Source organism: Gorilla gorilla, chromosome 5 (assembly GCF_029281585.2).
Source record: "Gorilla gorilla gorilla isolate KB3781 chromosome 5, NHGRI_mGorGor1-v2.1_pri, whole genome shotgun sequence".
In the NCBI taxonomy this organism is placed as follows: Eukaryota; Metazoa; Chordata; class Mammalia; order Primates; family Hominidae; genus Gorilla; species Gorilla gorilla.
The window spans coordinates 94,833,137-94,860,101 of NC_073229.2; the positions used below are offsets into that span (position 1 = coordinate 94,833,137).

The 26,965-nt window shown below is 37.3% G+C and overlaps 1 protein-coding gene across 5 annotated transcripts in view; it reads left to right on the plus strand.

Moving 5' to 3' along the window:
- Nucleotides 1-26,965, plus strand: part of SMAP1 (small ArfGAP 1) — a 194,587-nt gene that overhangs the window by 61,675 nt on the left and 105,947 nt on the right. For 4 of the 5 annotated variants that reach the window (XM_004044271.5, XM_055391427.2, XM_055391429.2 and 1 more), the window contains exon 2: nucleotides 4,985-5,118. In XM_004044271.5, coding sequence (XP_004044319.1) covers nucleotides 4,985-5,118 — 134 coding nt within the window. Of the gene's footprint in view, nucleotides 1-4,984; nucleotides 5,119-26,455; nucleotides 26,479-26,965 lie in introns of those variants that run through there. The other variant, XM_063707701.1, reaches the window with a different exon arrangement.

A 26,965-nucleotide genomic window follows, 5' to 3' on the forward strand; every position in this document is an offset into this window, starting at 1 on the left:
AACCCACATAATAATCACATCAAATGCCACTGTCTTTACAAAGCCTGCATTAATATTGTTGGCTGACATTCATTTTTACCTCTTCTATGTTCCTCTGTCATTTGTACTTATTACTATAACCGTTATATGATTATTAGAGTTCAAGCTCCTTGAAGGCAGGATTTGTGTTTTGTCATCTTCGTTTAATACTTCAGTCAAAATAAACACATAATAGATAACTGGTGATTTAAATTGGATCTAGAAAACTCAGGTTTGATGAAAAAGTCTTTTATTATTCTTTAACCCCTCTTAGAATTTGGGCTCTAAAATCAGGGATTGCTAAATCTATTGTGTGTTCTGTTTGCTGTTACCAACATTCAAATGTAATTCACACTGACCGTGTGCAGTGTGGCTCATACCTGTAATCCCAGCAGTTTGAGAGGCTGAGGCAGGTGGAATGCTTGAGCCCAGAAGTTTGAGACCAGCCTGGACACCATGGTGAAACCCTGTCTCTACAAAAAATACAAAAATTAGCTGGGCGTGGTGGTATGTGCCTGTAGTTCTAGCTACTTGTGAGGCTGAGGTGGGAGGATCACTTGAGCCTGGGAGGCAGAGATTTCAGTGAGCCAAGATCTTCACCACTGCACTCCAGCCTGGGCAATAGAGTGAGACCCTGTCTCAAAGAAAAAAAAAAGTGGCTTAAACAGGGTAGAAGTTTATTTCTCCTTCACATTGGTCTGGACATGAACTGTCCAGTATGGGTAGAGTAGTTCTGTCATCTTCACCATGGGGCTTTTGTAATTGGATCCAAGGTTGCAGGTTCATTCCTTATTGTCTCCTAGCAAATGGAAAAGGGGAAGAGACCAGGGGAACACAGGCCCAGTGTGGTTAATGGCAAAATATATCATTTCTGTTTACATTCTACAGGAGAGGCTGAGAAATGTAGTCTTCCTATCAGGACAGCCGCATTTCTAGGTAAAATTCAGAAGCCTTTATTACTTAAAGGAAGAACGGGAAAATTGATATTAAAGATAGTGATTTTTGCCATAATTTTCAGATTTATTTCCATTTTTAAAAATAGTAGATCAGTTGTTCAGGAATCAAAACATTTGAGTATTTGACTGAGTCATCAGATCTAGCAGATTTTTGAAATTATACAGTCGATTCCCTTACTGTAGGTGATACAGAAGGTTACATAAGAGCCTTCCTAGTGAGAACTTTACCATCTACTTTAGGAGACAGAACTAATTACAAATGAAAAAAGAGTAGATGCCTATTGTGGCACATTCTGTGTCACATGCTGTTATGAGTGTAGGCATTTACAGGAGATAAATATTTCCTATAATCTAATATAGAGGAAAACAGGAAACTTTGTTAAAGGTTTGGAGTTGGAAACTGAAATGGTGCGAGAGTGTAAACTGGTAATGGAATTCAGATTGGGTGAATTATCTTTCTCCCTCTTCTTCTGATAATGAATTCAGAGTGGATGAGCTCCCTCCCTTTTGCTCTGCCTAATCTCTGAGGTTACCTAATACTTTTCAGCCTCAAGTTACCGCATCCAGATGTTCTTTCTTAGCCCAATTACTCTTGACTTCTTTGGAATATTTGATACTATTGAACATCTTTTTTTTTTCCCTGTTTTTGGAAACAGCTTTTCTTTGAAACGACCTCATTCTCTACTTTTACTGCCTTTCATTTTCTCCCTAAGATTTAGTACTGTGCTTCTTTGCTCTTTTTGTTCTTGGTACTGCAACTCTCATCTTAAAAGAAGGTGTGAGGCTGGGCGTGGTGGCTCATGCCTGTAATCCCAGCACTTTGGGAGGCCGAGGCGGGCGGATCACGAGGTCAGGAGATCAAGACCATCCTGGCTAACATGGTGAAACCCCGTCTCTACTAAAAGTACAAAAAATTAGCTGGGCGAAGTGGCGGGCTCCTGTAGTCCCAGCTACTCAGGAGGCTGAGGCAGGAGAATGGCATGAACCCGGGAGGTGGAGCTTGCAGTGAGCCGAGATCACGCCACTGCACTCCAGCCTGGGCGACAGAGCGAGACTCCGTCTCAAAAAAAAAAAAAAAAAAAAAAAAAAAGAAGGTGTGTGTGTGTGTGTGTGTGTGTGTGTGTGTGTGTGTGTATGTATACAGTTTGAACTTTAGTCCTATATTCTAAATCGCCTGCCAGACATTTTCATCTTGGTGTATCACTATCATTTAAAGCATTCAATGGATCTCCTGCAGTTTTCTGACTCCACGAGGACCCTCATGCTTTATATCCTAGGTGCAGAACTTGCATTTTGGCCTCTACCTTCTCCTTTGCCACTGTATTTTCTATGAGTAAGCCCTGTCAGTTCTTCCTGGTGATTTCATATTTGTTCGTTTCCATTCTTACTGCTGCCACATTTATCAGTCCCTTAATTACGTTAGTTATATGAAAGCAAATCAGGAAGTGTGTTGAATGCTTGAGTTAAAGATTGTGGAGAATGCTCTAGAACCTTGCTCTTCAAGATGTCATCTGTGGATGGCAGCATGGGCATCACTGGGAACTTGTTAGAATGCAGAACCTTAGGAGCTACTCTGGGGGTCACAGAATTAAGAGTCTTCATTTTCATGATATTTCCAGTTGATGTGCGTGCACATTAGGGTTTGAGAGACACTGATCTAGAATTCACTGTGCATTTCTGCTTCCCTTCTCTCTCCCTTCTCCCCCCTGACCCGCCTTTTTTTTCTGACTAGAGTGCAGTGGTACCACCATAGCTCAAAGGACCTTTGAACTCCTGGGCTCAAGCTATCCTTCTGCCTCAGCCTCCCAGGTAGTTAGACCTGCAGGCACTCACCACTACGTGTGGTGTGTAGTTTTCAATTTTTATTAGAGACCACTGTGGTTTCACTATGTTACCCAGGCTGGTCTCAAAACTCCTGGCCTCAAGTTATCCTCTCACCTTGGCTTCCCGAAGTGCAGGGATTACAGGTGTGAGCCACTGTTTCTGGCCCACTGCATATCTGTTTAACCTTTCTTAGTTTGAGACTTACTTGCTAAAAATAATTAAACCCTCCAGCTATTGCTCTGTAACTATTTACCTTAATGCGTAAGCTTCAAAACAGATAGATACGTTGTTAATTGTTGTGTTAGAAATGATGAGACAGAGTGGAAAGTAACTGGGGGAGGCAGCTCTATCTAGAGTTGTCACAGATGTCCCAGATGTATGTTTGCCAGTTTATAGATGTAATTTCTCAAATTTAAAAGCAGGATATTTGAGGATAAGTTACATGTGCATAATCTTCCTCCTATGTAATTAAGGAATTTGGGGGGGGGGCATTATTTTTAGTTTTACTATATTGTAATTACTAGCTTTAATGTTGTTGTGTAGAGCAGTGTCACCTTTAGATAAACAGCATGTACTTAAAACAGAAGGCTATGTTTAAAAAAAGCTTTATTTTTAATTTTTAATTTTTTGATACAGAGTCTCTCTCTGTCACCCAGGCTGGAGTACAGTGGCGGGATCTCGACTCACTGCAATCTCTGCCTCTGAGGTTCAAGTGATTCTCTTGCCTCAGCCTCCTGAGTAGCTGGTATTACAGGCACCTGCCACCATGCCTGGCTAATTTTTGTATTTTTAGTAGAGACCGGATTTCACCGTGTTGGCCAGGCTGTTCTCAAACTCCTGACCTCAAGTGATCCACCTGCCTTGGCCTCCCAAAGTGCTGGGATTACAGGCATGAGCCGCTGTGTCCAGCTACTTGATTTTTATTGATATCTCTTACTATATACATACATTTTTCATTATCAACTAATTTATAGAAGTCTGTTAGTAATATGATTCTGAATATTTGGCATATTTTCCAGATATTGCTTTTATTTTTCCATTTTTACTTTATTAATTTTACAAGCAATATGTGAAAAAATCTGAAGCAATTTTTAAAATTATTATGAAAGAATATATTCAAAGGTATGAAGACTTGTACAGCTAAGATTTGTATTCTTGTATTCATATGTGAGTTTTTTGGCAGTGTTTTTCAGAACTTTTTGACCATGAACTGAAGAACTAACATTTTGTAGCACACCTCAGTTCATATATGCATATTATATGTTACTGAAACAAAAGTTTATATTCTTGCCATACAGCTTAGCAATTGAGTGCTACTATTGCTCTCCAAGCCCACAGTGAACTTTTCCCTGATCACATCCTCTTTCCTTACCACCAGTTACCTGCCTCAGTTTCACGAAATTTGTAGATACATTTAATTAATATGCAGTATGCTATTGTTTTACACATTTTTCAACTTATGTAAATGGTTTCACACTGTATATATTCATCTGTGACCTTTTTTAATGTCAGTGTTATATTTGAGATTTAGCCATGTTGATGCAATGCTTTTTGAAGCAGTCCTTGTTTCCCCTTCTTGCCAACAATTAGTAGTTAAAAATTTTTTTTCCCAGAATGTTGGGTGCAAAATGGAAGTAACTGTAGAGTTAAAGAGCACTTTCACTAATTACCAGTGAGACTGTGCATATTTTCATGCTTATTGGCCATAAATTTCTTCTGTGAATTATTCATTCATATCTTTTTGCTTATTTCCCATTGGGCTGGTTGTCTTTTTCTTATTAATTTCTACATTTAATTTTTGAAATGTCTTTGATTTTTTATTTGTTGTTAATCTTGTGCATATCTTACGCATTTAATAAAGAAATTATTTTTACAGTAGGGTATTACTATTCCTGATTCAAATATGCTAAGTGAAGAAGCTGTTTATATAAATTAGTTTTAAAATCTTAGAGTGGAGGGGAAGTTTCTAGGAAAGCAAAATGAGTAAAATCAATAAGGTTCTTAAAGATTGCCAAGACACATGTCTTCTTAGCAGACTGCCGCCAGTACCATTTGAAAATTTGAGCATGTGACTTCTGTAAGCTTCCATTATAATTATATAAAACCGAGAATGCTTCTAATATGCTGTTATGTTTATTTTTGTTTTTAACATTTGCTTTTTTTTGTGGTTTCTTCTTCTAAATTAGGTCCTCGATGGGCTTCCTGGAATATTGGTGTGTTTATTTGCATCAGATGTGCTGGAATTCATAGAAATCTTGGGGTTCATATATCCAGGGTCAAATCAGTCAACCTAGACCAATGGACAGCAGAACAGATACAGGTAAACATTACGTTACCAAGAAATTATTTAAAATATTTAAAATGATTTAAAAATATTTAATCCTTCTTGCATCTAAGGATTAACATTGAAAAGTAGTTTTGTATGTTGAAATGGCATATGCCATGTATAAAATTGGAATATTTGAATTTTCAGTTCACAGATGTTTATTTCATTTTGTGTCTATAGTAAAGTCAGTTTTTAATCTATACTTTCTAAAATGTTGATTTTAAAGTGTTTTTAAAGTATCATTTCTCTTGTTGATAAAATTTGCCAGTATAATTCCATAGTTTGTTTTATTTTTTTATCAGTGGAGGGAGCCTGGGTAAAGATAAAATAAAAAACCACCTGTAGCCTAAAAATGGACTTGAGTAATTTCTTTTCTGTTCTGAGGTGTTCTTAGTTTTCAGACAAGGCCCAGAAGTTGTAAGACAACCCAGTGAACAAATGTTCTTATGACCAACCTAAACTTATTTATGGGTGGTTTAACTCTGCTAGAGGTAGATTTGTAGTTTTAAAAGTTTGCCATTTTCCCAATGTGACAGTCTTAAATTCTCAAAATCTTACTTTTTATCTTTAAGGTTGGCCACTATTGTAAAAATGAGTACTTCTACTGGTCTTATTATGTAATTCACAGTGAAGTTACACCACTTGTTTATGCCCTTTTGAAATTACTTTTAAGTCACTATGAAGTGCTAAATACATAGATATATGTGGTTGAGACTCAGTGATACATCTCAGAATCTTAACCCAATAGTTTACATGAATGGGGTGAAGTAAGGGTAGAAAAACAGAATGGAGATCTTCAGGCTATAAAGTCAAGCATAATTTATTTGGTTCCATCTTAAATTAGTTTTTGAGCTTTTCGCTGGCTAGAGCATAAAGGGAAATGCAATCTTTTATGTATCTCCTCAAGATCCTTGAGGAGAAAACATACTGGTTATATCAAAGAAGCAGAGTTTTTTAAACACTTCCTGTAAGGCGGTGTTCTTAGTATCTCTGTAGAATATGGTAACAGATGTCATGATGTTGTAAGTCTTTTTTTGTTTGTTTGAGACAGGGTCTTGCTATGTTGCCCAAGCTGGTCTCAAACTCTTGGACTCAAGCGATTCTCCCATGTCAGCCTTCCAAGTAGCTGTGACTATAGGCATGCACCACCATGCCCGGCTGATGTTGTAACTCTTTTTCAAGAAACGTGTGAGGTGTAGCTTGACAGTATAACTTGGTGTTTGTAATGGGTTATGGAGGTACAAAGCATTCACGACCGAAGTATCCTGCTTTTTTAATGGCTTATTTCAAACTAAGGATAAAACACGAGATCCTTCAACAGTTCAGTTATTCAGAAATATTTTTCTCAATTAGGTTGTTGAGAGGAAATGAATAGCAAATTATTTGAGATGGGCAGCTGTATAGCTTAGAGTAGAATTTTGTAATCAGAGGTTCACTGGTTTTCTTTGGCATAGGTTACAAGTACATGGCAAAATATTGGATTTTTTTTTTTTACAATGTAAGGATTTTAAAAACAGTTATTAAATAATAATATTTGAAATTGTATTTGAACATTATTTGATTGCATTTGCCAACTTCTTGATAGGAATTGCTCTGTCTGGCCCCCCTCCCCTGCTCTTCCCATCTTTTTTTTTTTTGAGATGGAGTCTCACTCATGCTGTTGCTCAGGCTGGAGTGCAGTGGTGTGATGTCTGCCCACTGCAGCCTTTGTCTCCTGGGTTCAAGCGATTCTCCTGCCTCAGCCTCCCAAGTAGCTGGGATTACAGGTGCATGCCACCATGTGTTGCTAATTTTTGTATTTTTATTAGAGGTGGGGTTTTGCCACGTTGGCCAGGCTGGTCTCGAACTCCTGACCTCAAGTGATCTGCCCACCTTGGCCCCCCAAAGTGCTGGGACTACAGGCGTGAGCCACTGGACCTGGTCTCCTGTGTTTCTTTTTAAAAAATTGAGGTAGGAAATCCTGGTCGGGGTAGCCATGGCAGCTTGTGTCTGCCACCCGCCCTTGGCCATCACACTGATGCGCCGGGTCCCATGCTGGCCACAGCCTGCTGCTCAGCATCGCCTGTGCTCTGTGGGGACTCTGATGAGGCTGGGGCTTTGCAGCTGGCTCCACAGCGGGCTTTGGTGCTTGCGCACATGCTGGGTAGAAGTTACACAGTCGTGCTGTCAGTATAGTGACTTGCCCCCTTTGACGTTAGAGGGAATCGAAGACTGTCTTCTTTATATCTTGAAACCCTGTGACAGGATTGACCCAGAGAAGCTCTCAGTGAATTCTTACTTTATGAAAGACCTGTGCTTGGACAGTTTGGACCAAGTAGAGAGTAAGCATGGTCATGGAAGATAAATTTGGGTTTGAAATTCCTGATATAGATGTGGAAAAGTTAATATGTCCACAAGAAATTGTAGATTATATTGCAGATAAGAGAGATGTGTATGAATAAAATATCAGACCCTTTTGCTTCACTGGGAGAAGACTCAGATGATATTGGTGAGTGTCTGGAAGTGAGAATGCATTTTGGCATTATTGCTGACTTTGGCAGAGTAATTCTGTTAGACCTGGGTTTAAATTGTGTAATTGTTTTACTCTGAAAATAAACGTATAAAACCAAAAAAAGAAAAAACTTGACTTATAATTACAGAGAGAACAGTTCACAGATCTCATTTAGTTTTATGAGTCTTGGCAAATGTCTGTATGATGTCACCAATACCCCAGTGAAGATAGAGCATTTCTGTCACACTAGAAAGTTCCTTCATGCCAATTTCCAGTCAAGTCCCCCAGGGGCATACACTACACTGATTTCTATCCCATTGGGTTAGTTTTGCTATACATTAAAATGTCTGTCTTTTTGGAGGCTGTTCCTATTAACTTTGACGTTTAATTCAGATGGGCAAAAGTGATGATCACAATGTGATATAATGTTCCATATTCATATGATATTTTATAATAATTTCTTTGATATAAAAAGTGCTTGAGGCCAGGAGTGGTGGCTCACTCCTGTAATCCCAGAACTTTGGGTGGCCAAAGTGGGCAGATCCAAGAGTTCGAGACCAGCCTGGCCAACATTACGAAGCCCCGTCTCTACTAAAAATACGAAAATTAGCAGGGTGTGGTAACACACACCTGTAGTCCCAGCTACTCTGGAAAGTGAGGTGGGAGAATCGCTTGAGCCTGGCAGGTGGAGCTTGCAGTAAGCCAAGATCCTGCCGCTGCACTCCGCCATGAGTTATAGAGTGAGACTCAGTCTAAAAAAGAAGTACTTGGGAGGTATTTATTTATGGAACTAAGAGAAATACTTTTACTGTACATAGTTACATAGTTATACCCTTTGTCTTTCCCTGCAACATTTCATAATTGTGTTTCTAATTTTCAAAGATGATACTGTTTTGGCTAGCTCTATTTTTTTAAAAATACCTTTTATTAGTAAATATGGAAACATGATTTAATCTTTGAGCCCAGTCAAGCTGTTAAATAAAAATGTTCTTTGTGTGTGTGTGTGTGTATAATTCTGTAAAATGTAAATTCTAAGTTTTTCCTCAAGGTTACTTATAAACTGATATTATATGTACCATATTTTTATCTGTTATTTATGTATATGTTATATGTTTCAGTTTTTAGAGCACAACATGTACAGCTGTTAGAATTGCTGTATGCTTATTTTTAAAAGAAAATAGTTGTTACCCAAAACTTACTTTGATTTTTAATAACATAGAAATAAAGTTACTCATTGTAAAAAAGTCTTAAAAGTTCTTTTAATGTGGTTCATGGTCAGATTAATTGTGTTTGGTCTTGGGTTTATTGTCACGTACTTCTCAAATTTTTGGAAAGGACCAAGTTTTTTATACTTTTATAAATACTATAGTTTCCTTCCCCTCCCCCCACCCAAGATATTATACATTTGGGTGGAGTAAAGAATGGAATACCAGAATTAACTGTTGTTGTATAGCAGTACCAAACAAATCCCTGTATATGCCATATGGATACAGGAAACAAGGATTTATGAAATTGTTTCAGTATGGAAATTTGGTCTATAGTGATAGTTATTAATGTTTAGCATTTGTAAATATTAAGATTAGTAGATGTCTTTATTCTACTTGCAGCTTGACAAACTAAAATTGAAATAATGAGCTGTTTGGAAAGAAAGTTAATGTCATTGTTCCAGTTACTCTTAAAAACTTGTATATTCTATGGTTCTTACTCCTTTCTCCCTTTTACTTCTGTGTTCTTAATTCTTTTCTTGCTTCTGCTGCTTTCTAGTTTAATTTCTCCGACATGTCCAAGGCTTTGCCTTATTCCTGATGTTCTCATCAGTGTCACATCTCCATTTGTTTTACACAGTGCATTCAGAGTAATTTTCCTAGAACATTGCTTTGGTTATTTTACTTCCATCCTAAGAAATTTGCATTGATTCTTCTGTGAGACTCATAAAACTTTTTATTTTCATTAAACTGGTCTTCATGTTCCTCTGCCTTCTGGCTTCATCATTTGTCTTTGACCTTACTTCAGATGCTTTACAACAAATAGCTTTGGCTGTACCAGACAGCTCTTTCTGCTGAAACAATCTGATAGTGTGTTCTTTTGTTTTGTTTTGGTTGTGCTGTTGTCCTTGTTGGAAATGTATTTTTTGTTTGTTTGTTGTTTTTGTGATGGAATTTTGCTCTGTCACCTAGGCTGGAGTGCAGTGGCACGATCTCATCTCACTGCAACCTTCACCTCCTAGGTTCAAGTGATTCTCCTGCCTCAGCCTCCCAAGTAGCTGGGACTACAGGCATGAGCCACCATGCCTGGCTAAATTTTTTTTTGTATTTTTAGTAGAGACAGGGTTTCGTCATGTTGGCCCGGCTGGTCTCAGCATCCTGACCTCAGGTGATCCACCTGCCTTGGCCTCCCAAAGTGCTGGAATTACTGGCATGAACCACCGTGCTTGGCCGGAGATGTATTTTGCATATTCCTTGTGGCAAACCAGATCCTTCCTATTCTTTAAAGCCCAGCTTAAATCTCTGCTTTAATAAAAGATTCTTCTGTATGTAGTATGTGCTCAATTATCTATGGCAAGTACCATATATTGTTACCTTTGCTTATGTCTAACTAAATTGTAAGTTTCCAGCAGTTAGAACATTTATCATATGTGTCATTGTAGTGCTTGTGGTGGCTTCCACTATGCTAGGAACACAGTATGCACTTGATTTTTTAATGGCATGCTGAATCAGTCTTTGGTTTGATTAAATTCTGTGAGATAACGCTTATTATCCTTAGCGATGAATGGGGAATGGAGAAAAAAGAATCTTGCACTCCCCTTCCCCATTTAGCCTGTATTTTTATATAGTCTCTTTTTGTTTCTTGATCTCTGTCCTTTTCACCTCATGTTCCTGTTTCGCTTTAAAATTCCAAAAATACAGCAGCCTTAGGGAGGGTAACTTGAGCTAGCCTATGAAAATTCCAACGGTAATATATGCAGGTACTAGAAAGGCAGTATTTTTCAATAATTAAAACTGTCCAGAAATGAAATCGATTGCCTTGGAAGATAGGTTGGTTTACTCTTAACTGGAATGGTTTGTAAAGAGGCTGGACAACCACCTGGAATCGTGTGGCCGGGATTTAAGCATTCACTAGGTAGATGAGGAGTAGTTTAGATGACTCTGAAGTTTCTTCCATTCTTGAGAATGTTTTAGTTGTATAGTCAGTCTTCTTTAGTTACCATAGCAGTTCCAAAAACATTTTCATTTCTTGTCTTTGCATAAAAATTATATCATGGTTAGTGATGGTGATTCAGTTTTTACCAAAAGTGAAATTCAACCTCAGAGGATCAAAAATGTTGGCACTCTCACATAAGTCAAAAGAGTGTGAAAAGATTCTCAGGTTAAATCTGTAAGACAGATTTTTTTTTCTGAATCTGGAAGGAATGTTTTTGAACACACTTGCTGTTTATATTTTCTATTAAGAAAAAAAATTTCCAGTGGATACAGGTTTCTATTGTAACCTAGTTATTCCTAGAAAAACCTATGAGCTAACTGGGTAGTCTTTAACTTAACTTAGCAATACCTATGTCATAGTATTGACTTGCTTGTCTTAATTTAAACTTTTGATCTTTCCTAGAAAAAATTTCTTATGGAAGGCAAAATCAGGGGTTTTCACAGTCTTCATAAGTAAGCTTTGCTGTATTCTGTGGCCTCAACTTGAATTCTCAGTCAGGCCAAATACAGAGTGAACAGGCAAAAGAGTATTGATAGGTAACATAAATATTTTACGGTAGCTTAAAAAGCAACTAAAACTACAAGCACTACTTATGTTAGTGGTCATGTTGTCCCAATATTCAGTGTTAAATTGAGATGTTTAGGATTATAAGAGGAGATGAAAGTGGCTAAGTACATTAAAGAAGTTTTCTGCTCTTTCACTCTGACATAGTTATTTCAAGTAAAGTTGGAATAAATTTTGTTATTTAGAAGGACATTAATTTTTCAAATAAAATGACTTACAGTTGATTAAAGTACAATATTTGTGTGGTACCTCTGCTATCTTTAAAAAATAAAAATCTGGAACTGGAGAGAACCTAGAATATTGATAGGCAGTCAAAATTTAAATTTTACATAAGATGTGCAAGTTTGTTTTACTTAGAGCGGATTCCAAGAATGTATTGCTTTGATCCTTCCTCCTGGGTGCTGTCTTAGATATTGGTGAGTAATTAGATTATCAGTTTATTGCAAAAAAGTTTTCATGACACTGTTTTTTAAGTCTGTGGATGAAGGTGAGATAAGCATAGTATTTTCCATGTGAGTTCTGCAGAAGAGAAACATAAATAAAATATATAATTAAAATCAATTTTACCTGTTTTAATTTTTTTAAATGAGGCTAATAGAGATTTAAAATGATATAACTGGCTCACATTATCTTTTGTTGCACAGCAGTTGTATAGATGTATCAATTTTTATGCATACACTAGTACCCACTGCAGATTTCCTTTGCTCGGTGTTTGATAAATCTTCTGTGCTTATGTGTTTAACTATATATTTAAATATAAAGTGAGTTTCTTTTAGACCAAAAATACCTACATATGGTATGCTTCTTCAGTATGTAGTTTTATATCTTTTTTTGTTTCAGTGAAGTTTTTTGAATTACAGTTTATTTTTGAACTAGTTTATTTTTAATATTCTCTTGCTTTAGTTTTCTTCTTCAGTGACTCCTCTTACCTGTATGTTGGATCTTTATTACCTAATGGCAATATTTATCATTTGCTTTTGGATCCTTTTTATTACTTTTTTAAATTACATTTTTTTCCTTCTGCCTTTCCATTTTTCTTAGACTATTATTTGTTGTCTACGGTTCATTTTGTTTCATGTTTATTTGTGAAATGTTTTTTCTTTTATTTCCAAATTTTTCTTGATTCTGTCATTTTAATTCTGAATATTTCTTATTTTAAAATTTCAAATTTGGTTGTTCTGTTTTTCCATGTCTTTAATTTTATATGTTTTTTCATCACATACATGTCTTTTAGCTAGTTCTGAAGTAGTAGGTTACAGTTTTAATCTGTTTTTTGGGAAAAGTTTTCTAGATGTGTCTTCATTGTAGAGCTATTATTCTTACTCCTTTTAATATTAACTTTATATGAGATTTTACCTTGATTCTTTCTGCTGATCATTTTTATGCAATATTAATTTTCCTTTACTTTTAGGAGGAAGTCCTATTCAAGGTAGCTTTTTTAACTTCACATACCTCCCTCTTCCGTTGTTTTCATGTAATGTTTAAAAACAAGGCCATGGCTGGAGGCGGTGGCTTATGCCTATAATCCCAGCAGTTTGGGAGGCCAAGGTGGGTGGATCACCTGAGGTCAGGAGTTCGAACCAGCCTGGCCAATATGGCAAAACCCCGTCTCTACTAAAAATAGAAAAATTAGCTGGGCATAGGGCATGTGCCTGTAGTCCCAGCTACTTGGGAGACTCCATCTCAAAAAAAAAAAAAAAAAAAAACCCAAGGCCATTTGTTGAGATGTTCTTGTTCTGTTCCCTTTTTGCACTTTTATCTGGACCATCTCCTTTTGTATTATCTCCGTTATACCTGTCCTGCTCAATTTTGAGTCAATTCCCAGGTTTTTTCTTTTTCTCAGTTTGGGGTCCTATCCTGGAAGAGAAACTTCATGGTCAGATATGAGAGTTTGTAGGGGCTAGACTGTCTCTCCCCATTCCAAGCTTATTGTGGCCCATTCACACTTAATTGTTATTGGACTGTGTATTAGTGTGTTTTCACACTGCTAATAAAGACATACCTGAGACTGGGTAATTTCTAAAGAAAAAGAGGTTTAATGGACTCACAGTTCCATGTGGCTGGGGAGGCCTCAAATCATGGCAGAAGGCGAAAGGCACATCTTACATTGCAGCAGACAAGAGAATGGGAGCTAAGTGAAAGGGGTTTCCCCTTATAAAACCATTGAATCTCATGAGACTTACTCACTACCAAGAGAACAGTAAGGGGAAAACTGCCCCCATGATTCAATTATTTCCCACTGGGTCTCTCCCACAACACATGGGAATTATGGGAGCTACAATTCAAGATGAAATTTGCGTGGGGACACAGCCAAACCATACCATTCCACCCTTGGCCCCTCCCAAATCTCATGCCCTTACCTTGCAAAACCAATCATGCCTTCCCAGCAGGCCCCCAAAGTCTTAACTCATTTCAGCATTAACTCAAAAGTCCATAGTCCAAAGTCTCATCCAAGACAAGGCAAGTCCCTTCCACCTATGAGCCTATAAAATCAAAAGCAAGGTAGTTACTTCCTAGATACAGTGGGAATACAGGCATTGGGTAAATACAGCTGTTCCAAATGGAGAAATTGGCCAAAATGAAGGAGCCACAGGCCCCATGCAAGTTGGAAATCCAGCAGGTCAGTCAAATCTTAAAGCTCGAAAATTATCTCCTTTGACTCTGTGTCTCACATGCAGGCCACACTGATGCAAGAGGTGGGTTCCTATGGCCTTGGGCAGCTCCACCCCTATGGCTTTGCCCATGTGTCTTTGCAGGGTATAGCCTCCCTCCTGGCTGATTTCACGGGCTGGTATTGAGTGCCTGTGGCTTTTCCAGATGCATGGTGCAAGCTGTTGGTGGATCTACCATTCTGAGGTCTGGAGGATGGTGACCCTCTTCTCGTAGATAACTAGGCAGTGCCCCAGTGGGGACTCTGTGTGGGGGCTTGCATGACACATTTCCTTTCCATGCTGCCCTAGCAGAGGTTCTCCATGAGGGCCCCACCCCTGCAACAAACTTCTGTTTGGACATCCAGGTATTTCCATATATCCTCTGAAATCTAGGCGGAGGTTCCCAAAAGTCAATTCTTGACTTCTGTGCACCTGCAGGCTCAACACCACAGGGAAGCTGCCAACCCTTGGGGCTTACACCCTCTGGAGCCATGGTCTGAGCTATACATTGGCCCCTTTTAGCCGCAGCTGGAGCAGCTGGGATGCAGGGTACCAAGTCCCTAGGCTGCACACAGCAGGGGGCCCTGGCCCTGGCCCACAAAAGCATTTCTTCCTTCTAGGCCCCTAAGCCTGTGATAGGAGGGGCTGCCAGGAAGGTCTCTGACATGCCCTGAGGACATTTTCCCCATTGTCTTGTTAATTAACATTTGACTCCTCATTACTTATGCAGATTTCTGCAACCGGGTTGAATTTCTCCTCAGAAAATGAGTTTTTCTTTCCTATGGCATCATCAGACTGCAAATTTTCCAAACTTTTAGGCTCCGTTTCCCCTTTAAAATTGAATGGTTTTAACAGCACCCAAGTCACCTCTTGAATGCTTTGCTGCTTAGACATTTCTTCTGCCAGATACCCTAAGTCATCTCCCTCAAGTTCAAAGATTTACAAATCTCTAGGGCAGGGGCAAAATGCAGCCAGTCTCTTTCCTAAAACATAGCAAGAGTCACCTTTACTCCGGTTCCCAACAAGTTCCTCATCTCCATCTGAGACCACATCAGCCTTGGTTTCATCATCCATATCATTATCAGCATTTTGGTCAAAGCTAGTCAGCAAGTCTCTAGGAAGCTCCAAATGTTCCCACATTTTCCTGTCTTCTTCTGAGCCCTCCAAACTGTTCCAGCCTCTGCCTGTTCCCCAGTTCCAAAGTCACTTCCACATTTTCGGTATCTTTACAGCAGCGCCCCACTCCCGGTACCAGTTTACTGTATTAGTCTGTTTTCATGCTGCTGATAAAGACATACCCAAGACTGGAGTAATTTATAAAGAAAAAGAGGTTTTAATGGACTCACAGTTTCACATGCCTGGGGAGGCCTCACAATCATGGCAGAAGGTGAAAGGCACGTCTCACATGGCGGCAGACAATAGAGAATGAGAGCCAAGTGAAAGAGGTTTCCTCTTATAAAACCATCAGGTCTTGTGAGACATATTTATGACCACGAGAACAGTAAGGGGAAAACCGCCCCCATGATTCAGTTATCTCCAACTGGGTCTCTCCCACAATGCCTGAGAATTATGGGAGCTACAATTCAAGATGAGATTTGGGTGGTGACAGCCAAACCATATCAGACTGGGGAAAAATCCTTTTCAACTTCCTGTGCTTCTCAGGTTGGTTCACTGTGATTTCCAGTTTATATATCTCTTGAATGTTTTGGTATTTTTTTCTCAGATCCATTGGACTCCCCATTAGTTGCAGGCATCAGGCAGGTCTAGTGGTCATTGTAGTGGTTTGTTTCTGGCAGGTCTAGTGGTCATTGTAGTGGTTTGTTTCTACCTGATGGCATTTTGAAGTTTGTGGGGATAATCAGTTAGTTAGTTTTGTTGTAACTATCATCCATTGGTTTTTAGTTTTTCTACCTATGCCTTTCTGTTTTCTCTTTTCTGGGGAGATTCTGGGAACTTAGAAAATTATCTCTGCTGTTACAGAATTTTTATGATAAGCAACATTTCATAGAATAAAATTTTAGTTAAAGGTAATTTGGAGAACTCTGTGTTAGAACATTATTTAATCTCTTAGGGGTTTGGCCCTTGGATAAATTTTCATAGTGTCTTGTAAAACCAGGCACATAATAAGCTTTCAGTAAACAATTCTTGGTATACATTTATTCAAGAAAACCATAGGCCAAAAAGCCTTTTTTCTTATTTTGTGGAAGGATTTCTCATTATAAGTTGATCAAGCTAACAACATTTCTCAAATTAGGGCCTCAGGTATATGCTTAACTTTTTAAGTTAATTGAGATTCAGTTGATGCTGAACACTTGCTAGAATCATTAAATGTATCTTCAAAGAAGAGCAGAGAATGGGAGCAGCCTATAGCATTGGGTTATTGTATTGCCTACATGTGAAGATTGAGGTAAAGAAAGAAAGTGATACTGTCTGTAACAAAATTTAATCTGTGAAGTTTAATAAGAGATTTGCATTTTAAGCAATCCATTTGGAAAAAAGTATATAAATTTTTAATTTGAATGTGCAAGATTATGCCCTATATTTTCTTTTTCCTCTTGATTTGTTAAAAATTTTTAAGGTTAAACTTTAAATAAGGTCAGTAATACTAATAGTTTTTTTGAAAATGGCATATTTTAGAATTTTCTGTTACATGTAGGTGATTATCACTATGTCAAAGGAGTGAAAAAAATTGTTAAGATGTTACTTAGTGGAAGATTTTCATTTAACTCCTAATTTTTTTTTTTGTTATACTTCAAGTTCTAGGGTACATGTGCACAACATGCAGGTTTGTTACACAGGTATACATGTGCCATGTTGGTTTGCTGCAACCCAGCAACTCGTAATTTACATTAGGTATTTCTCCTAATGCTAACCCTCCCCCAGCCCCCCACCTCCTGATAGGCCCCGGTGTGTGATGTTCCCCACCCTGTGTCCAAGTGATCTCATTGTTCAGTACCCACCTATGAGTGAGAACATATGGTGTTTGGTTTTGTATCGTTGTGATAGTTTGCTGAGAATGATGGTGTCCAGCTTCGTCCATGCCCTACAAAGGACGTGAACTCATCCATTTTTATGGCTGCATAGTATTCCATGGTGTATATGTGCCACGTTTTCTTAATCCAGTCTATCATTGATGGACATTTGGGTTGGTTCCAAGTCTTTGTTATTGTGAATAGTGCTGCAGTAAACATACATGTGCATGTGTCTTTATAGTAGCATGATTTATAATCCTTTGGGTATATACCCAGTAATGGGATGGCTGGGTCAAATGGCATTTCTAGTTCTAGATCCTTGGGGAATTGCCACACTGTCTTCCACAATGATTGAACTAATTTACAGTCCCACCAACAGTGTAAAAGTGTTTCTATTTCTCCACATCCTCTCCAGCATCTGTTATTTCCTGACTTTTTAACGATTGCCATTCTAACTGGTGTGAGATGGTATCTCATTGTGGTTTTGATTTGCATTTGTCTGATGACCAGTGATAATGAGCATTTTTTCATGTGTCTGTTGGCTGCATAGATGTCTTCTTTTGAAAAGTGTCTGTTCATATCCTTTGTCCACTTTTTGATGGGGTTGTTTGTTTTTTCCTTGTAAATTTGTTTGAGTTCTTTGTAGGTTCTGGATATTAGCCCTTTGTCAGATGGGTAGATTGCAGAAATTTTCTCCCATTCTGTAGGTTGCCTGTTCACTCTGATGGTAGTTTCTTTTGCTGTGCAGAAGCTCTTTAGTTTAATTAGATCCCATTTATCAGTTTTGGCTTTTGTTGCCATTGCTTTTGGTGTTTTAGTCCTGAAGTCCTTGCCCATGCCTATGTCCTGAATGGTATTGCCTACATTTTCTTATAGGGTTTTTATGGTTTTAGGTCTAACATGTAAGTCTTTAATCCATCTTGAATTAATTTTTGTATAAGGTATAAGGAAGGGATCCAGTTTCAGCTTTCTACATATGGCTAGCCAGTTTTCCCAGCACCATTTATTAAATAGGGAATCCTTTCCCCATTTCTTGTTTTTGTCAGGTTTATCAAATATCAGATGGTTGTAGATGTGTGGTGTTATTTCTGAGGCTTCTGTTCTGTTCCATTGGTCTATCTCTCTGTTTTGGTCCAGTACCATGCTGTTTTAGTTACTGTAGCCTTGTAGTATAGTTTTAAGTCAAGTAGTGTGATGCCTCCAGCTTTGTTCTTTTGGCTTAGGATTGTCTTGGCAATGTGGGCTCTTTTTTGGTTCCATATGAACTTTAAAGTAGTTTTTTCCAATTCTGTGAAGAAAGTCATTGGTAGCTTGATGGGGATGGCACTGAATCTATAAATTACCTTGGGCAGTATGGCCATTTTCATGATACTGATTATTCCTATCCATGAGCATGGAATGTTCTTCCATTTGTTTGTGTCCTCTTTTATTTCGTTGAGCAGTGGTTTGTAGGTCTCCATGAAGAGGTCCTTCACATCCCTTGTAAGTTGGATTCCTAGGTATTTTATTCTCTTTGTAGCATTGTGAATGGGAGTTCACTCATGATTTGGCTCTCTGTTTGTCTATTATTGGTGTATAGGAATGCTTGTGATTTTTGCACATGATTTTGTATCCTGAGACTTTGCTGAAGTTGCTTATCAGCTTAAGGAGATTTTGGGCTGAGACGATGGGGTTTTCTAAATATACAATCATGTCATCTGCAAATGGGGACAATTTGACTTCCTTTTTTCCTAATTGAATACCCTTTATTTCTTTCTCTTGCCTGATTGCCCTGGCCAGAACTTCCAACACTATGTTGAATAGGAGTGGTGAGAGAGGGCATCCTTGTCTTGTGCCAGTTTTCACAGGGAATGCTTCCAGGTTTTGCCCATTCAGTATGATATTGGCTGTGGGTTTGTCATAGATAGCTCTTATTATTTTGAGATCCATTCCATCAATACCTAGTTTATTGAGAGTTTTTAGCATGAAGGCTGTTGAATTTTGTCAAAGGCTTTTTCTGCATCTATTGAGATAATCATGTGGTTTTTGTAATTGGTTTTGTTTGTGTGATGGATTACATTTATTGATTTGCATATGTTGAACCAGCCTTGCATCCCAGGGTTGAAGCTGACTGTATCCTGGTGGATAAGCTTTTTGATGTGCTGCCGGATTCGGTTTTCCAGTATCTTATTGAGGATTTTTGTGTCGATGTTCATCAGGGATATTGGTCTAAAATTCTCTTTTTTTGTTGTGTCTCTGCCAGACTTTAGTATCAGGATGATGTTGGCCTGGTAAAATGAGTTAGGGGCGATTCCTTCTTTTTCTATTGATTGGAATAGTTTCAGAAGGAATGGTACCAGCTCCTCTTTGTACCTCTGGTAGAATTTGGCTGTGAATCCATCTGGTCCTGGATTTTTTTTGGTTGATAGGCTATTAATTATTGCCTCAATTTCAGAGGCTGATTTAAGTCTAAATTCTAAACTGCCTAATTTAGGTAGAACTGAGAGATAATAAATAATAAGTTATTTGAAGATAAGGGCTTAAGTCCCCCTATAGAGTACAGGGGAAGTTGTTAGGTGGTGTTGAAAGAATACATGTATGTATCAGTCATCTAGAAACATAATTATTAATTTTATTGCACATAATATTTTAGAGGTGTATTCACTTTCCTGCTTTGTGTGAATATAATGGTAGAAGATAGCATTCATAGTTAAAATACTGGCCTGGGACTGTAGAACTGGGTTCTGCTTCTGGCTGTATTAACTAAATGGTGGGTGATATTCAGTACTTGAAGAAAGTGGCTTTTTTAAAATATTGTATTATCTGGTCGTATGGTAAGTTTTAATATTTTTTAAATGTATCACTATTATTTGTATAGTAACCTTTATTTGTTTACCAATCACTGAACGCATACCACAATGTGCTGAGGGCCTTTCAGGTAGAAAGGTGGAAGAAAGCATGTCGTGTTTGAGAAAGTAGTGTTCTGTGACCAGAGTGCTAGGTGCAGTTATATGTGTCAGAGGAGGTAAAGGTGAAGGTTACAGCCAGTGACTGGTTTGGTGCTGATCTTATGAGTGATAGTAGGGAGAGAGTAGGGAGCTCTTAAAATATTCCTGCAATAGCCTAGGCAATAGATGACTAGATCCTGAATTAATGTAATGGCAGTGGACTTGATAAACAGGAGATGCCTACAAAGAATGTATTGCGGAGTTAGAATAACCAAGACTTTTGGCAGAAGAGGGGAGAGTCCAGGATGATTCCTGAGCTCGGCCTTAAGCACCTAGAGTGAAAGTGATGGTTTATTCCTGGATACTATAGTAAGTAGAGATGACAGAAGAGTATAATGTGAAGCTTTTCCAATTTTGTCACAACAATGTTTAATTGCATTGCTTACAAAAAAGAATACATTCTCTCCATTTGTAGTAATTAGCAAATGCTGCAACAGATAAATCAATATCTGAGAATATCTAGAAATTGTGAAAAGTATGAAAACTGCTACCTCTAATTCCACATCATCATTAAAAAATTTGAATTGTGTGGTTTATTCTTTAAAAAAAAATTAAAACAGAGAACAGCTTCCCCTAAAAAACAAGTTTATGAAACTGAAGGAATGGACTCTGTATTAAATATTTCCAAAGAGTTCCTGAGACCAAAAACGGTGGCCCTTCTTTTCCAGCAGCTGGAATCCAAAAGATCTTGAAACCAGTCCTGAAAGGCTTGCTCCTATGCAAGAAATCCTGGTGGATTTTGAGAGGAAGATAGAGAAATTTCTCGAAAATTTCAAGTGGTAGTAGAGGTGAGTTACTGCCATGAAGAATTTATCCAGGGACTAAAAATATTCATTTTTCTTTATAAAAGTTTTTAAAAATATATATATTTAGCTGGAAATAAGATTTTCAGTTGAAAATCCTAGTCTTTGTGTTTTAAAGCTTTTAATGAATGGAAAATAATACAGCAAGTAGTTTCCCCCCTCCCACACAAATACATTAAAACTTTAAGAAAGTTTTAATCATCAGCAACAATGATGTTTCTATAAGATGATGATACTGGAAAAATACATGGTAAATAAATGCCGTATTTATGCTTTGAATGTATTTTGAGTGTAAGATCTGCTTGGATGAGATTTTTTAAAATATATATTCATGATCTTTTTGATTTATGAGAAGACTTTTTTCTCCTTAGTAAAGGAGGAAGTCTCCTTTTTCTGATTCAGGTGCTGCTTGGATACCCTACTGAAGCTCCCTCTAGATAGTATTTTACTTAGAAACAATGCAGGATTACTATAGCCCCTTCTAATTATTTTATTTAGTTGTTGGGAATAGAAAATATGTGGACATGGTACAAACTTTAAAGGGTACAAAAGTGCAGTGAATATTCTCCCTCCCACTTCTGTCTCTGTCATTCAGTTGCCCTCCATAGAAGTAACCATATTTATCAGTTTTTTGTATATTTTTCCTCAAATATTTTATGCATATATATATACACACAGACTTATAGTTGGCATACATTTTTATATCCTTACAAAAATCTTCTGACCCATAGGTAGGACTCTTCTTTCTCTCAATCAGTTCCTCAGAAAATGGAGTAGAAGAAAATTGGCATATTAGTGTGTTCTCACACTGCTATAAAAATACCACCTGAGACTGGGTAATTTATAAGGAAAGGAGGTTTAATTGACTCGGTTCCTCATGGCTGGGAGGCCCCAGGAAACTTACAATTATGGCGGAAGGCGAGGGGAAAGCAAGGCACATCTTATATGGCAGCAGGAGAGAGAGAAGCGTGCAGGGGAAACTGCCATTTTTAAAACCATCAGATCTCATGAGAACTCCCTCACTATCGTGAGAACAGCATGGGGGAACAGATCCCCATGATTCAATCACCTCCCACCAAGTCCCTTCCCAACACGTGACGTGTGGGTATTACGAGATGAGATCTGGGTGGAGACACGAAGCCAAACCATATCAATTGGGTAGAAAACTATTTTAAATAGTTATTAGATTAATTTTCTTCCTCCAGATTAAAACATAGGCATGTGGCATCCTTCTGTTAAACATTAATATTTAAGATTTGACTATTTTAACATTTTGCAGTTTTGCCATTGGGAATTTAGAAGATGTAATTGCAACTTAATTGTAACCTAATCATTTGCAGTATCTGCTTCTCTATTATTTTCCCCCCACTTACCTCATTTAAAAAAAAAACAACCAGTAAACCTCAAAGGGCAAGTCAGTACACACATACAAATTTGTGAAAACTATGCAGATAGCTTCCTGAAACAATATGTTAGAATGAATTTTAGTTTTACTATTAATGGCTGTTGCTCAGGTACTTCTTAGCATCTGAAGGACAAAGTACAGGGGTAAGAAGAAGATACTGAGAAAAAGGGAGATGTATAAAGAAGGAAAGTCCAAGAAGCCACATTTATGAGGCTTAGCCACTGAGCATGGAATAGACTGTATTTGGCTTTAGTTGGCCTAGGACAAGTAGAAGCCATACCTTGAAGTAGATTATTCACTTAGAGACCTCTGGTTTCCAAGATTTTGGAAGATTAAAACAAAATATTTGACAAGTCTTCTTTTCAGGGGAATGCATTATTAATTTGGAATTTCAGGTGGTATGTCATTTATTTTGCCTTTTATTATATTTAATTATTGTTTCCTGATCCTGACAGTGACATAAATTTGGGCACACTTTGTTTTATCTGTTCCTACTCTTTATCTTCACATATTTATTTCAAGGTTCTGTTTTCAGTAAAGCTGTTGTGTGCTGCTTAATTGCCATTTGTCACTGGAGATGCCCTGTTGACATAAAACAGTGATTTTTTAAAAAAATATTTACAGTACTGTTAAAAATGAATGAAATCTCCTATTACATTTGCTTGCTTACTCATTGATTCTGCCTACTTTCTTTTTATCTATTCCCATGTTTAGTTATACGTGTTATTTTTTGTATGTTTTAGTTTATTAAATTAGACAAATGTGATAAGCAAATGTCATTTAAAATTTTAAATTGACAGCCCCAATTCTCTTCAGTCTCTGTAAAATATAAATGACTTAAAATCGTTTTAGAATAGGGGTTTTGCTGTTTTAATGCTAAAACTGTGATTGGGTAAAATGTTTTGTACTTAGGAAGTTTCACAAATAGAAATGTTTCATATACATTAGATTGCAGTGACAGTATGTTGGGCAGTAGATGAATTTCAGCAATTCAAAAAGTATTTTAAAATATTGACTTCCAAGTGATGTGATGCTTTGGCCTGGTGATGTTGTATGTACTAGATTATGTGGGGAAACTAAAAACACATCGATTATGGATTGATGAGGGCAAAATACTTTTAATAGTAAGGTTTAGGATTCTTCAATGGTTTATTACACCATTTCCAGGTGAAGCCTGCCTTTGTAATTATAAGGGTGGTAAGTTCGGATGAAGATAAGTCAACTAAAAAAGTGCAGTACAAAATTCATCTTTCTGGGAACATATGTTAAATGAGAACAGGCTGAATTTAATGGGAAAAGTCAATAACAGTAGTTTAAAAATATGTTCAATTGGCAGGGTGCGGTGGCTCATACCTGTAATCCCAGCACTTTGGGAGGCCCAGGCGGGCAGATCATCTGAGGTCAGGAGTTTGAGACCAGCCTGGCCAACATGGTGAAACCTCGTCTCTACTAAGAATATAAAACTTAGCTGGGCATGGTGGCACGCATCTGTAATCCCAGCTACTTGGGAGGCTGAGGCAGGAGAATCACTTGAACCCGGGAGATGGAGGTTGCAGTGAGCCAAGATTGTGCCACTGCACTCAAGCCTGGGTGACAGAGTGAGACTCTGTCTTACAAAAAATAAATAAAAATAAAAATACATTCAGTCTACTGGCAGAAGTACATGTTCACTTATTCCTCAATATGTTAATATATTTTTCTTAAAGTAAACATGAATGTTGAGTTTGTATTCAATAGATTCTTACAATCATTTCTTACTTTTCAAGAATATCAATACATTTTCTCCTCACTGTTGCTTGACTTGTTTTTTAAATCTTCATTTTGAGATGAAGTATAGTTTAATGAGTAAATGTCTACTTAAAAATATTTAAAAAATAAATTTAATAGAAACTTTAACTTAAGTAGTTCAGAGTCCTCCCCTTTCTTTTTTCATACTTGAAGTGTGAGATAAAGAGAAAAAAAAATACTGACAGGGAATGATGTGACTTCTCTAAAGCCAAAGAATTTTCAAAATTACTAAGATCTTTGAATTTTTAGTGATTTATTTGATAGCCTCACAATTATCCCTCCTGTAGAAGTGAAAGCAAGTTTAGAAAATTTAAGTGTTTCAAAATGATGCTAAGTACTGAGTATTAAAATAGTACTTAGGGTCCGGCTTGATTCATAGGAACTAGATGGTAGAGGTTCAGATAGCTAGTTTATTACCAATAATTTAAAAAATAGAACTTAGTTTTTCTTTTAGACAAAAGTACATGTCATTTATCCCCTCCACACCCCCTGTTTTTTTTTGCAACCAGTCTGCTTGACGTAGATTTGGAAAACTGAAAAATTAATTGCCAAAGAATAAGCAGAACCATTTTTGGTGAGAGAACCTAAAAGAAAAGGAATAATGTTTTAACAACAGGAATGATGTTTTAATAATAGAGGTAACACTTATAGCCATCTTCTGTCTTGTCGTAAAATTTCTAGATACTTATTTTGACTAGCTGCTGCATGGTGATATGGATTGGGAGTGAAGGAACTGAATCTTGGTGTCAGCCATGTCACTAATGCATTATATTAACCAGTAGAAAAATCATACAACCTCTTTGTGCCTCAGTTTCCTCTCTGTAAAGTGAAAACCAGGCCTCTAAAACTAAGAGCCTGCTGTTAGTAAGCCCTGCAGGACATAGTCCCAGTTCCACTGGATGAAGCCTGAAATATCAAAATCATTGATGGGTGATGTTGGTTCTATTGCAAGTTGAGTTATGGAGACTGATAGAATCTTAGGCCTGTTACTTAACGTCTTTACAGATTCTGTTTCTTTTCCTATAAAATTAGGATAATAATGCCTGTCTCATGGTTGTTTTGAAATTTAAAATTGCAAATATAGGTAAAGTGTTGAGGCTAATGCTTGTGTCACTGTAGCTATTATGCTATTTTTATTATTTTTTTCCTGCTACTTACTGGGCAGAGTTTACTCTTCAGGGCCTTGAGTCCTTGAGGACAGCTAGTTTGCCCCATATTCTTTATCGCCTCCCCAAAACATCAGCTCCTGTTGTTTTTTTCCCCTGCCCTCTCATTTCCAAATTGCCCAATCTTTCATTTTCACTGGTTCTTTCACTGCTCCCCTACCTCCCACCCTTTTCTAGTCTACTTTTCAGAAACCTAGAAACTAAGCTTACCAATATATTTTTTATAGTCACAAAATGATCTGTCTACATCTGTGATGTCATTGAATTCTTATTTCCCCAAATCCCAACTAACAAACACATCCATGCACTTTTACGCAGTCACTTTTTGGCAGTGGTCTCCTATAGAAATGACTCATTATTCCACATCACCTCTACCTTTCAGATTTTAATGTTACTATTTGTGATAACATCACTAGAACAGTGTTTAATAGTTTGGTGTAATGTACATATCTGCCTTGTTCCTAATTATTTTTTATTTTCCCCCCAAGATATTAATGAGCTACATTAAATAGATACGTACAGTCATAGTCATTGAATATAAGATACTGCTGATTTTAAGAAGCACATCCACTTTATGGACCAATAAGAAAAAAATACCAATTATTAGACACCATCAATTGTGAGATGGATTCCTATTTCAAAGATGTTAAAATATGAAAAAATGTAAATGAGGATTGATGAGATATAGTATAGCATTTTTAATCGTAACTTTTCTGTTAGAATTTCTATATATTCTTGCTTGCTTGATAGAAACTTTTCAAATTTTCTTACTTTTGCAGTTTCAGTGAACTGTATCTGAATTACTTTTTGCTTCATTGCAGACTAAGGCATTTTTACTTGGTCTAGTTCTTTCCAAATGTTTAATGTCTTTATGATTACATAACTTGATCATCTTCTGTTAACAAATTCCCATCACGGCACAAAGATTTATCATCATTTGAATGCTTGAGATGGAAAACATTTTTTCCATTTTATATAGCTCAGGAAGGGTGAGCTATACTGAAATTTTCTCAGCTCCTCTCCCCACACACAGAATTACATATTAACTCTTCTTATGCTAACTTCATGCTAGTAGCCACTGTGATGTCATAGAGCCCTCTGACTTTATGCTGTTTACCTTTTATAATTTTTTTATTTTACACAATTTTGAAGCTCAGATTTATTTTGCCTTCTGTGTCATCTTGGAGCTTAATGATAAAGCCCGCCCCTTTAATCCATTTTTCTCACTGCCCTCCACCCGCCCCCCGCCCATTACTTCACTTTCTCATTATCTCTAGAGGGAAGACTTAGAAATGTAGTTTACTCTGAGAGAATACTTACATTGAGGTGAGGAAGAATAGATACCTAGAGGTGATTGTATATTGGAATTTAGTGCACTTTAAAACTCTCAGTTGGGAGAAGAGTCACTATATTTTTTGTTTGAAGAAAGATAGTTCTGTGTATACTTGAGGGCTACAACTCAACGCAGATGTCAGGTAACCTGTTAAATCTGGATTGTCATCTCAAGGACATAGGGGTGTGTGTCTGGGAAACAGGAAGAAAAAGAAATATTATGAAAACTGATCTCTCTACCAGTTAAAACATTTTAAGGAACTGAAGTTCTGTGTAAATGATGTCATATAATATTGTAATGTTCTTAAATCTTACATTTAGTTTCTAATATAATAGAATATCAAGGAAGTACTGTTTGGATAGTCATTCCTCATAGATGACACTGAAACCTAATTAAACTGGTTGAAATGATTATCAAATTGTTTTATTCTTACTGAGCAATTGTTCTTACCATTGGAATTCACAGATTTTTAGGGAGGAT